Raw genomic sequence first — 12,028 nt, forward strand, 5'->3', positions numbered from 1 at the left:
GAAGAAAAGATGAAGAAAAGTGGCTAGTGTTTGGTGTTGGGTTTTTGCAAGAGTCGAGTGAGCACTCTTTCCTTAAAACCTTATTTGCCACCTCCCAAAAGATGCTAGGAGCGTTGTGGCCTAGGCTTCCCAGGATAAAACTTGCTATGATTCAGTGTTTGAGCATTCAAACAAAGAATCCGGCGAGCAAGACGTGGTTATGAACACAGTATGACTAAGAAGAGGAGTAGAAGCAGAATTTTGAGGCTGGAAAAACAATGTTTCGTGCAGTGTTCTTGCTGTTCTCACAGTGTGTAAAACTATACTGCCTCTACCCTCTCTTATATAGGGTTGAAGGAGCCAATAGCCTTTATTATGGCAATTAAAAATGACATTAAAGCTGTCTTCCAACAGTTATAACAGCAGGCCACTACTTGGGAATTGAATTCAGAATTGAAAAATTGGGATTAATAGACAATTAATTCCGTAACAGATGAATTCAATCCCCTCAACAGTCAGAACTTTCGGGTTCCAGACCGTTAGCGTACAGGGTTCGGTCTCAACTTTCGACCTCATCCAGTTTCGGCCCTTGCACCTCTCGTGGAGTTGTAGCACGAGAGTTGTGCTCTCGGTGCACCACAACCTCTCGTGCTCTCTTGTAGCACGAGAGTAGGTGCTCTCGGTTCGGTTCTAGCCGAACCAAGTGGACTTGTAGCACGAGAGTAGGTGCTCTCGGTTCGATTCTGGCCGAACCAAGTGGAAAATGATACCGAAGTTTGGCATAATTTAGCCCAAAGGCCAGTCAATTTCTGGACGACATTCGTGCCCCCAGGTGCCGGCGCACACGAGCTCAGCCAAAGGCCAGCTAATTTCCGGACGACATTCGTGCCCCCAGGTGCCGGCGCACACGAGCTCAGACTTGAATCAAGCCTTTTTCAATCTCTGCTAGTTGGAAATATCATGTTAACTATTTGTCCACTTCTTTCAATTCTCCATGCTAATTATTTGTCCACTAATGTTTTTTTAGTCTCATTTAGGACCTGTCCAGGTGACAACGAAGGATGCAGGAGATGGAATCACTCTATTGCAATTGCTTGTTGGGTCTACATTTGATAGTAGTCAACTTGTTTTGACAGCATGTATGAGCTTACTGAATCCAAATTCCAAGAATTGAGAAACAAGCATCGACCATCTATTAAGAATGCACTCGAAGAGCGATCTAAAGGTTCTAAGAGGCGAGTTAGACTCAGACTGATGCATCAGGTGTGTTGTCTTGAAAAGATGGGTGCTATATTTGCATAACTCTGCAAATCCTGAGTGGTTAGGTTCTTTAAACTTGAACAATTCCACCTCACTAAATGATGAAACGTACAAGTCCCTTATGAAGAAGATTAAGTACTTTATGTTTTTATGACTTTTTTTGGTGTATGGCAATAATGCATTCCTTAAATATTTATAGACATGATACGATTTTTTCGTTGTAAATAATTTTGATATTTAAATATATTTTCATTTTGAAATTAGATAATGTGTACATTACTTTGTTGATGATATAGAATGTATTAACAAGTAAAACAAAATTATAGTAAGATCAAAATAATAAAAACAATTTATATGAATATAGATTTTCCTGCCAACAGTTGGTCACAATTTCCGACCAACAGTTAGAAGGGGGGATTCTGACCACATGTTGGATGGAAATTCTGACCCGTGTATGGAATTGAACGGAAATTCCCATTCTAAAAAAATGGTGGGTTACCTGTGACACCCCGTAAATCTAACCCTTAACTGAGATTAATTGAAGAATTAATCCTAACTTTCCTTTGATAATTTCCTCTTAAATCCTGAAATTTGATAGTCGAGGGACTAGAATTTGACTAGTCTCATTAGTCAACCATGTGTACCTTTTGCCTTATGCTTTGAACCTCAACCCTTTTGTCTTCCTAACTTTAGTAAGGGTAAAGTTGACCTTTCACACATGTTTGAGGAAATTTCAATTTTGGTCATATGACTATAGGGGTCTTGTTAATTTTAGTCTCTAACTTTCAAAAGTGTCAATTTAGTACCTTAATTATGCAATTTTTGTCACTCCGACCAAATTGCCGGCCAAATTTGGCCGGAAAATTTTAATAATTAAAATAATGAGGATATTTGGGTCGTTTCACACTTCTTTTCTTCTTCTCCGGCGAGTCCATCACTTTCTCTCCCGTTTACACATGTTCCCCGCGGGTGGGGCGGCGGGTAGGCCACTGCCCGCCGTTCCGCTCGTGGGGTACACCCTGTATACAATTTTCCCTTCGGGGATTTTCATCATCAAGGTCAAGTTCAAGTCCAAAACACCCAAAATCTCACACACAACAAAGATATGACTTGAACCCAAGAAATAGCCGAGCAATGACATTCAAGAAACCTAAATACAAGCTCTAAACATGCATCATCACAAGATCATGCATCAAATCTCACAAATCACATCAAGAACATCAAATAGAAGCCAATAATCATCATTTAAGTAAGAAAATAGGTTTTGTATAGCATGAGTTACCTTTGTAGACCAACAACCACTCATTTTCACCCTCTTAAACCTTTCTTAGAGCTCTTCTTCCTCACCAACTTCTTACACAAACCAAAACACAAGAGAGATTCTAACTTTAGATAAAGACACCCAAAAGATGGCTAAAAACACTAAAGAGCTAATAACCTTACCCTTTCTTATGCTTGGGAAGAAGAAAGTAGGAATCTTGAAGGAGGATCTTGCAAGGCTAGGAGGTTCACCTTCTTGCTTGAAGAATAAACTAGGTTTTTCTTAGAGAGATGTTAGAGTGTTTGAGGCTTAGACTTGAATGATGAATGAATGAATTGTCTTACTAGAGATGACTTGAACAACAATTCATGGGTGAAAAACCACTTTTACCCTTACTAAGGTTGGAAAGACAAGAAGGTAAGGGTACAACCCATAAAGCACAAGGTACACTTAATTGACTTAAGTGACTAGTCAAAATCTAGTCCCTCGACTATTAAATTTCAGGATTTTTAGAAATGACTTAGCAAAGAAAGCTTGGATTAATTCTTCAATTAATCCTCAATTAGTATTTAGATTTACGGGGTGTCACAGGTGTGACATAACATCTTCCCGTTAAAGAGTTTTGCTTACGCTAGTTTAATGGTTTATGATTAGACTGTCTATCTCTTTAAACTAAGTTTTAAATTTTGGTAAAATCGGAGGTGTTACATTACCCCTCCGAAATTTCCGTCCAACTTTGACCAGTTGAACTCTATTTCCGTCCAACGTTTGATGTTGGATGGAAAAATCGATGACCAATTTTACGATCATCATTTTGGTCGGAATGTTGGTCGGAAACCCATTTTCCGACCAATAAACCCTGTTTTCTGTTGAACGGGAATAACAAGTTTCCAACAGTGAAAGTACAGTAGGCAAACTGTGCAGATACTAGTAAACCTAGCTAGTATGGTACATTAATAGACCTTGAATAGAGTTCTCAAGTAACAATGAATATATTTCTCAAGTAACTAAGAAATACCACAAATTATCTTAAAAAAAAAAAAAAAAAAAGGAATACCATGAATTATGATTTAGTATACATGTGGGAGCTTCTGTTTTAAGATGCAAGTTGGATTTTAAATAATCAAGGAGTGGATGGTTATTTCTAAACTATATGATCGAAAATAAATCCGGTTATAAAATGATCCCTTTTTAGCCCAATCATCCGAAACAATTTTAACATAGATGTATGCCAGGAACCACATAGAAAGAAGGAAAACAAAGACAAGATGAACTCCAGAACCGCATCCTCATTAGATCACCGCAGAATCCAGATACAACATGTGTAAACAGAATACAATACTTGATCCGATATAATAATAGGATAATAATGGCCATCAAATATATATTTACAACAAATCCAACATTATCCTAAAATAATTACTAAAATTATCTAAACTACATACATATCAATAAATACGATATTTATAATAAAATTTCATTTTTTTAGTAGTACTGTATCTAAAACATAGTAATTTTCAATCCAGGTTATATCACTGGTTCATGTCCCCTTTTTGTACCTTATGCTATAAAAATTGTACTACATAATTTTTTGTACAAAAATATCTATACAGTTATAACTTCTATTATCTTTTCATCGCGCATATAAAATACTAGTATATTACAACATATCTCAACCTATTGAGATTCTCACTAAGGTTTAAACCTATAACCCCTCATTTGGGAGAGTTATAGTTATGCCACTTAACCACAATGTCTTTAGCAATTTATATAAAACATTTATTAAAACTACTCTAAATAATGCACCTAAATTAGGCCAATAGTTATGCTGTGCATGGTGCACACGGTTGCAAAACGACGTCGTTTTGACTAAAAACGCACGTTCCATTTAAAAAAAAAAAAATCAGTTTCGATTCCTCTCAACAACATTATTGTGGATATATAGTGATGAATTATTGTGGATATATAGTTATAAATTTGTGGATATATAGTTATGAATTTGTGGATATATAGTTATGAATTTATGGATATTTAGTTCATTCATTGTGGATATTTAGTTCATTCATTGTGGATATTTAGTTAATTCATTGTGGATATTTAGTTCATTCATTCTGGGTTTTGTGTTATTCATTCAGTGTGGATATATAGTTATGAATTTGTGGATATATAGTTATGAATTTGTGGATATATAATTTAAATTATGCACAAAAAAATGCTATTGCCGGGAATCAAACCTGATTTTTTTTTTAAAGTGGGACGCACGTTTTTAATCAAAACGATGTCGTTTTTGCAACCGTGTGCACCATACATGGTGCACACGGTTGCACAGCATAATTTGCGCAATTAGGCTTGTTAAACTTCTCCACGTTCAAGGTTTTATTTGTTCCCAAGGCCCAAGCAAACACACACAACAAATACTTATAGACAAATCATGATTAGAACATGCAACATCAAGAGTTCATGTTTAGCATCCTGGAAATATAATACAATTGAATTACAACAAAACATTCATTCATTCATAAATGAATTGTCTTTTATGGTAGAATGTTCGCAAACAAGGGATTAATGAGGGGAAAAAAGAGAATGCAGAAATATGAAATGAATACACAATCTAATAGAAATGAATATGATCTGGAAGTACCATTCTTCATGTTTTCAAGAAACACTTGATAAATTAAAGTAAGACAAAAAAAAGCACACTTCTATCATGCTCTACTGCACCTAAAATTCTATAACGAAGTGGACCAAAAGAGTCAGAATCTTTAGCATTACCTTCATTTCCTCGTCTAACTTTGAGCACTTTGATCTGCAAACAGTAAAAAGTTACAATTTAGAAACCACATAATGAAGATTTTCACTTAAAATAGTTTCAAGAAACACATTACCAAGTGTTGAGGTCACAGAACCACCTCGTAAAAACTGATGTTTGATTCCATTCAGCTTTGCTACGATTTCTGTCATATTTAACCGCTTTTCTGGTGACTCCATAGCACAATTCAATGCCAGTTCCAATATAGAGGATACACACTGTAATTTCACAGTGAAGTCTCTATCCTCTTCCCCCAGTAAGTTGGGATCTACAACTTGAAGTACATGATGAGGTAAAGAATCCCTTATCCAACTTCTCAAGCTCATATCTTCACCGAAAACTTCATCCGTGGGCCTTTTTCTTGAAAATGTTTCCATCAACACAATTCCAAAGCTGTAAATGTCGCATTGTGTTGATACCATTCCCGTCAATCCATACTCTATGATTATGAAAACTACAATTATCATATTTGAAATAGAAAACGCACAAATATATGCCTTTGACGACAACTTGCAAGTATTAAATTTTAGAGTGAACTCCATTTTTGGTCCTACTGTTATAGGGACGTTTCCAATTTCAGTCAACTTTAATTTTTTTTGCCACTTTACAATCACTGTTATTGAATGTATTCCACTTTTAGTCCACCGTTAATATTTTCGTCAAGAGGTCGTATAATCAAAGGATATTTTGGTCTTTTTATGTTTGTCTCTTCTCTTTTAATCCAGGCGCTTCGTCCTCCTCCTCCGATATTCGAAGATGGCTCTTCGAACAACGAGAATGGGAAGCCAAAGCTACATTGTTTCGTTCGTTCCAACATGGGCCGGCGAAGTTTCTTAGGTTTTAGGTTTAATGTTTTCATGATTTCTTTAGTCAAACATAGTCTTGGATGAGAAGAAATGTCAAAATACCCCTAGATTACACGACCTCTTGATTGAAATACTAACGGTGGGACTAGAAGTGGAACACATTCAATAATAGTGGTTATAAAGTGACAAAAAAAATTAAGGTGGACTAAAATTGGAAACGCCCCTATAACAGTAGGACCAAAAATGGAATTCACTCTAAATTTTATGAATAATCTGAATGAAATACTAGAATAGTATTGTGTTTACCTGGTGCCATGTAACCCAATGTTGCTAGAGTTTCTGTTTGAGTGAAGCTCTCTTCCTCGGTTAACAACTTTGTCACACTAAAATCACTTACATGGGCAACCATTTCTTCATCTAATAACACATTAGCAGGCTTTAAATCACAATGAACCACAGGTGTTGTGTAACCATGATGAAGATACTCTAAAGCATATGCAACATCAATCATTATATTTATTCTTTGAACAATATCTAGGAAGTTACTTTGTGAATGCAACCATTGGTCAAGACTTCCGTTGGGCATGTACTCAAGGACCAAAGCCTTAAAGTTGTCAACAAAGCAACCGGTAATCACCTTAGTAAGATTTCGATGGCGCAAATTCTTTAACACTTCACACTCAACATCAAAACTCTTAAACGCAACATCTGATTGGTTAAATACCTTCACTGCAATAGGCATCTCGTCATCAAGAATCCCTTTATAAACTGAGCCAATACTCCCTGAACCTATGACATTATTTTGGCTAAAGCCACATGTTGCCCTGGAAAGTTCAGCATAAGAAATCTTTAATTCTGCCCATGGACTGTAGATATCCTTTGTACTTGTAACTCTACACCCCTTTTGCTTCTTTCTAAGGAGAAGCGCAATAATTACAAAAGTAATTATCAGTGCAGCTCCTAAAGGTGCAAGTATAAGGGGAAGTACTTTGTGAATCTTTGAATGGTGGGTGGAATGGCAAGGTGGGACATGAAAGCTCGGAATAATTCCACATAACCCTTCATTAGACATGAATGATGCACTTGTTAAATTTTTAAAACACCCTCTTGATGGAATTTCGCCACTCAATTGATTGAATGACACATTGAAGTATTTAAGGTATGCTAGTCCCTCCAAAGACATTGGAATTGAACCAGAGAGTTTGTTGAAAGATAATTCCAAGAATTCCAAGGAAACAATTTGACTTATTTTCTCTGGAATATTTCCTTCTAGTCTATTTTGACAAAGAGAAAGAGTTTGCAAATTCTGCAATTGTCCAATAGTGATAGGGATATTCCCCAAAATCTGATTGTTGGACAAGTCAAGAAAATAAAGTGCCTTTAAACCATTGATTTCAATAGGTAGAGATCCATCTAGGAAATTAGAACTCAAATCAAGCACCAACAAATCTTTGAGAGAACACAAACTTGAAGATATCCCAGAAGACAAATGATTTGAACCTAGATAGACATTTCTAAGGGAAGTGCTATTACCAAAACAAGTTGGTAAGCTACCAGAGACTTGATTATTGCTTAATACTAATTCACCCAGAGATTGGAGTTCACAAAGGCTATGAGGAATGGGGCCACCTAATTTGTTATTACCAAGATTCAACCTTTGAAGCTTTTGTTCCCCACCAAACATTGCTGGAATAAACCCACTCAACTCATTGCCATACAGATTCAAGTCAATTAAGCCACTTAAGTTGCCGAGTTGATTGGGAATGGTACCCTTTAATCCACAATCCATAATTGAGAGAAATTGAAGAGAAGATGAAAGATTTCCTATTGATGCAGGAAGGGTAGCAGCATGTAGAGGGTTATCATCTAAGCGTACTTCAATTAAATACTTGCAATTTACCAAGGAGTTGATGATACTTAGCTCTGGTGATGCTGCATCATTGGTGAACATGTTACTAAATAAATGCAGTCGGTTTAGGATCCTTAGGTTGCCAAGAAATGTGGGCAAGCTGCCATTGAATAGGTTGTCGCTAAGGCATAAGAGAGTAAGTTTGGAACAATTTGAGATAGAATCTGGTATCACTCCAGAAAGGAAATTGCTTTCAAGATAGAGCTCTTGTAGTTCAGGTAGAGCACGCCCAGTGGTTGTAGGAAGAGTGCCCATAAGCTCATTGCCCGAAAGTGAAATTGTTTGCAATGATGAAATGTTGAAGATTCCCACTGGTATGGACCCTCTTAAGTTAGCATTTCCTATTTCTAAATGCTCCAACATATCAAGTTTCCCCAACTCTTGTGGTATTGAACCTGCCAAATGCATGTATGTTCATTTTTCTGTGAGATGATTGAATGAATGCAAACACCTAAATATAATATAAGAGACATGCACCACATTTTAATTAAAATATATGTAATATTTTTATATATTATAATAAGTACTTTCTCTATTCTATTTAGGGTCACACTTGTGTAAGACTGTCTCACACATTCCTATCTGTGAGATGGGTTTGGTCAAAATGAAAATGTAATACTTATATTGAAAATTATAATACTAATAAGGAATAAAGTGTTTTTTACTTATATGTGGAGGTGTAATACTTTTGAGGACAAATGTAATACTTTTGCATTTTGATGTAAAAAAAAATAAGTATATACGGCTGTTATATACATAACCGTCGTATATACTTTCAAAATTTAAAAATAAAAAATAAAAAGTAGATATACACGGTAGTTATATACACAACCGCCTTATATACTTTCAAAATTTAAAAAAATATATAAAAAATGAATTAAGTATATTCATAACCGCCATATGTGCTTTTAATATTTTAAAAATAAAAATACAAATTAAGTATGTACTACGGTTATATATATAACCGCCGTATATACATCTATTTCAAAAAAAGTATAAAAGATAATATAGTATATACGACAGTTATTCGTATATACATCAATATTTAAAAAGTTAAAAAATTAATTGTAGTATATACACCGTTGTATATACGTTTATTTAAAAAAAATTTAATATAGTATATACGACAGTTGTAACAATGACTCCAAATACGAGGCAGTCTAGAATTCTTATTTCTTGTAGGACTCTTGGCCCAAAATATGTATAAATACACCCCATACATGGGGAGAAGGGAAGTATTTTTTTCACTATTTACAAGCAATTCTCAATAATACAAAATATTTATTCTTTCTAAATTCTCTCCATATATTCTTTCTATATTTTCCCCTATACTCATTATTTTTACGATTGTCTTGGCCAGCCGTTGACTGCCCAAAACTAATAAAACCAACAATGGTGATGTGGAAGAGTTGGGCCCATAAATTGGGGAGATAAGTAGAGAACCATTGTGGATGCCCTTAGGGAAACGACAATGCAATGTTTGGCAAATGACAAATAGCTAATAGCGGATAGTTGATTAAGTTTGCTGATAACTGATAGCTGATTGAGTTAGCTGGTTTGGCTAGCTGATTGAGTTAGCTAGTTGTAAAAAAGTATTTGATAAATTAGTTGTTTACTTTTAGTTGATTGTATGTAAAATGTCCTATAATGTCATAAACATATTGTGCTAATTTATTAACTCTTAAATTACTTTTATAATATTTATTTATTTTATTATTATTATTATTATTATTATTATTATTATTATTATTATTATTATTATTATTAGTGAAATGGAAAAGAAAATTATTGTTGTTGTTACGGAAACAAAAAGAAAAGGGGCAAGGCAGATGAACGACAATAAGAGATATAAATGTTAGAGATTGCAAGGGTATAACAATAATTTTATAATTAAGGCCAATCAGCTAAACAAAAACTCTACTCTTCTTAGCTTTTTAAATTTTGACTTATTGCCCCAATAAGCTAATGTAATAAGCTATTTTACCAAACACTTAAAAGAGCCCATGGATTAGTTAAACCAGCTAAAATTGACTTATTTATCAAACATCTCCAATATCTAGTCTTACCAAGTCCCGTGGAGTAGTAGCGTATACCAAAATATCATAGGGTTTTGTGGTTAATGGTGTAAGCTAAGGGGCATTCATGGCACCCATATAAAGGGTCGGTTCGTGATTAGATACCTAACTAATCGAGCAACTAACGAGGGATCTCCCTAACCACCTCGTTCTCAAGTCTCCATAAACGACACCAATGATAATTTTTTACTTCTAAGCCCAACACTACAAAAACTAGGTAAGAGATATTTTGGGCTCAGAAAAAATGGAAGGGATATGAGTTGAAAACTAGATGACATATATAGCCAATATCATTTCAATATAGCCCAGGAGGTTGAGACCAACAAGGGTAGCATGAACTTGCCGGCGCCAAACTGGGAAATTGATGGTAGTGAGTTTAATGGAAAAGTGTGTGGGAGCATTGAGTTGGATGATTTCATTGGTGGTAGTAGAAGCCATCGGAAAAAAAAAAAAAACGGAGAAGTTCTTTCGTAGGAGAAAGCTGGCTCTTGATACCATATAAGATTATGAACTGTATGAATTTAATTAACACAAACAACAAGCTATAAATAGCATACAAGGGAGAGAAGCTAGCAGGTGGTTAGTAGGAAGTTGTAAGCACCAGTTTAATACTGCTATATTAAAGGAGAATAATTAAAACTAAATAGAGACAAAATGTATCAGCCACAAGTATCCTTAATAGAATGTTGATGGCCTAAATGAAACTCATTAAGGTTTGGGCTTGAGGAACTTGAGCCTCAAGGATCATAATCATAACAAAAGCTTGACTAAAAGGGTTGAAAGTGTTTCGAGAAAGGCAAGTAGGCCGGAATAGGAAATCATGTAGTTAGAGAAGAGAAATTAGTATGGTCGTCACTTGAAGAAATGCATTAGAGGTAATGTTGATAGGCATAAAGGGTTCCTCCTTCAATTTTTTATTTTATTTTTCAAGCAAGAAAGTTCATTCATTCAAGTCGAAACTCAAAACACCAACAAGAAAGGAAGGAGGGTTGTAAAACCACTCCTTACATTCTGACAAAGAACAAGACTCCCTAGCAAGCTTGTGAGCAGTTCCATTCGCGAAAGTTTTAACAAAAGTCAAATCCACATAAAGCATAGTTCTTGCAATTTCATTTGCATCATTTAATAAAAGATTAAAAGTTGAATCCAGCGAGGTGGCTTGAAGGCCATTATATTAATCACAATAAGAGCATCGGTTTCAACTTGAATATGGTCCTTCAATCCTTAGAAGAGTCAACTTTAAGAGGTAGTGTATAGGGCACACAATATTAAAAATAACACTTGAGTTAATCCCCAAGTTGTCCATTCTTGCTTTGTGTCTTTTCCTTCTACATTTATGTTTCTTTATATGTTTTTTTTTTTTTACTTCTTATGTTGAAATGCTTGGTGGGCATCATTGTGTTGATGGTGGGAGCTAATATAGATATTGGTGTATATATGCCCTAGTGATTTGAATGTCTATTACAATAAAGTTTCTTACAAGTTTTGCCATATTTTTTTAGTCGGGACAAATTTAATTTCTCACACACCAATTAACCTAATAATAGTCCTTTGATTAATATCCCACTTCACAATATTTATTCTGCAGTTCTACTAGCACTACTATCTACCAACAAAACATTAAATGTACCTTTGAAGAAGTTGTCTCCCAAATACAAGTACTTGAGTGTGGTTAAATTCCCAATTTCCTTCGGTATTATTCCTGAGAAATAGAAAAACAAAACTTTGTAGTGAGAAAAAATTATGAAGCTTTATTGTTTTTTTAGTAGTATCTAATTTATTATACAAAGAGGTACCGAAGAGTTTGCATGTTGTTATGTAAATAAAGATAATACAAAGAATTGTAAAGCACATATCTCCTTTGGAACAACAACTGCAAATGAATTTCATATTAATGAACAATAATATAAGAGATAGGCTACCAGGACT

At 34.9% G+C, this 12,028-nt stretch overlaps 2 protein-coding genes across 3 annotated transcripts in view; both read right to left on the bottom strand.

Moving 5' to 3' along the window:
* Positions 1-5,267: 5,267 nt before the first annotated feature.
* LOC109172234 (probable LRR receptor-like serine/threonine-protein kinase At3g47570) lies at positions 5,268-6,905 on the bottom strand. 2 transcript variants are annotated; one of them, XM_019321383.1, is made up of 3 exons: positions 6,422-6,905; positions 5,386-5,748; positions 5,280-5,306 (listed from the first exon to the last, which is right to left on the bottom strand). In XM_019321383.1, exons 1-3 carry the CDS (start codon positions 6,855-6,857, stop codon positions 5,287-5,289), a joined length of 819 nt encoding a protein of 272 aa, XP_019176928.1. In that variant the 5' UTR covers positions 6,858-6,905; the 3' UTR covers positions 5,280-5,286. The 2 variants fall into 2 exon arrangements, with proteins under 2 accessions (XP_019176927.1, XP_019176928.1); XM_019321382.1 differs by having other exon boundaries at positions 5,268-5,748.
* Positions 6,906-6,921: 16 nt separating this feature from the next.
* LOC109172206 (LRR receptor-like serine/threonine-protein kinase GSO2) overlaps positions 6,922-12,028 on the bottom strand; it is a 9,550-nt gene continuing 4,443 nt past the window's right edge. The window contains exons 2-3 of the mRNA XM_019321354.1: positions 7,053-8,419; positions 6,922-6,939 (exon numbers count right to left, since the gene is read on the bottom strand). Coding sequence (XP_019176899.1) covers positions 6,922-6,939; positions 7,053-8,419 — 1,385 coding nt within the window. The remainder of the gene's footprint in view (positions 6,940-7,052; positions 8,420-12,028) is intronic.

This window comes from Ipomoea nil, unplaced genomic scaffold (assembly GCF_001879475.1).
Source record: "Ipomoea nil cultivar Tokyo-kokei standard unplaced genomic scaffold, Asagao_1.1 scaffold0415, whole genome shotgun sequence".
In the NCBI taxonomy this organism is placed as follows: Eukaryota; Viridiplantae; Streptophyta; class Magnoliopsida; order Solanales; family Convolvulaceae; genus Ipomoea; species Ipomoea nil.

What these genes read in the sequence shown, in the direction of transcription:
- LOC109172234 (XM_019321382.1), bottom strand. Translation starts at nt 6,857, where the DNA reads ATGCCTATTGCAGTGAAGGTATTTAACCAATCAGATGTTGCGTTTAAG. An exon ending in ATTGGGTTACATGGCACCAG is followed by an intron (nt 5,749 to 6,421) that starts GTAAACACAATA and finishes TCATAATCATAG; the next exon opens with AGTATGGATTGACGGGAATG.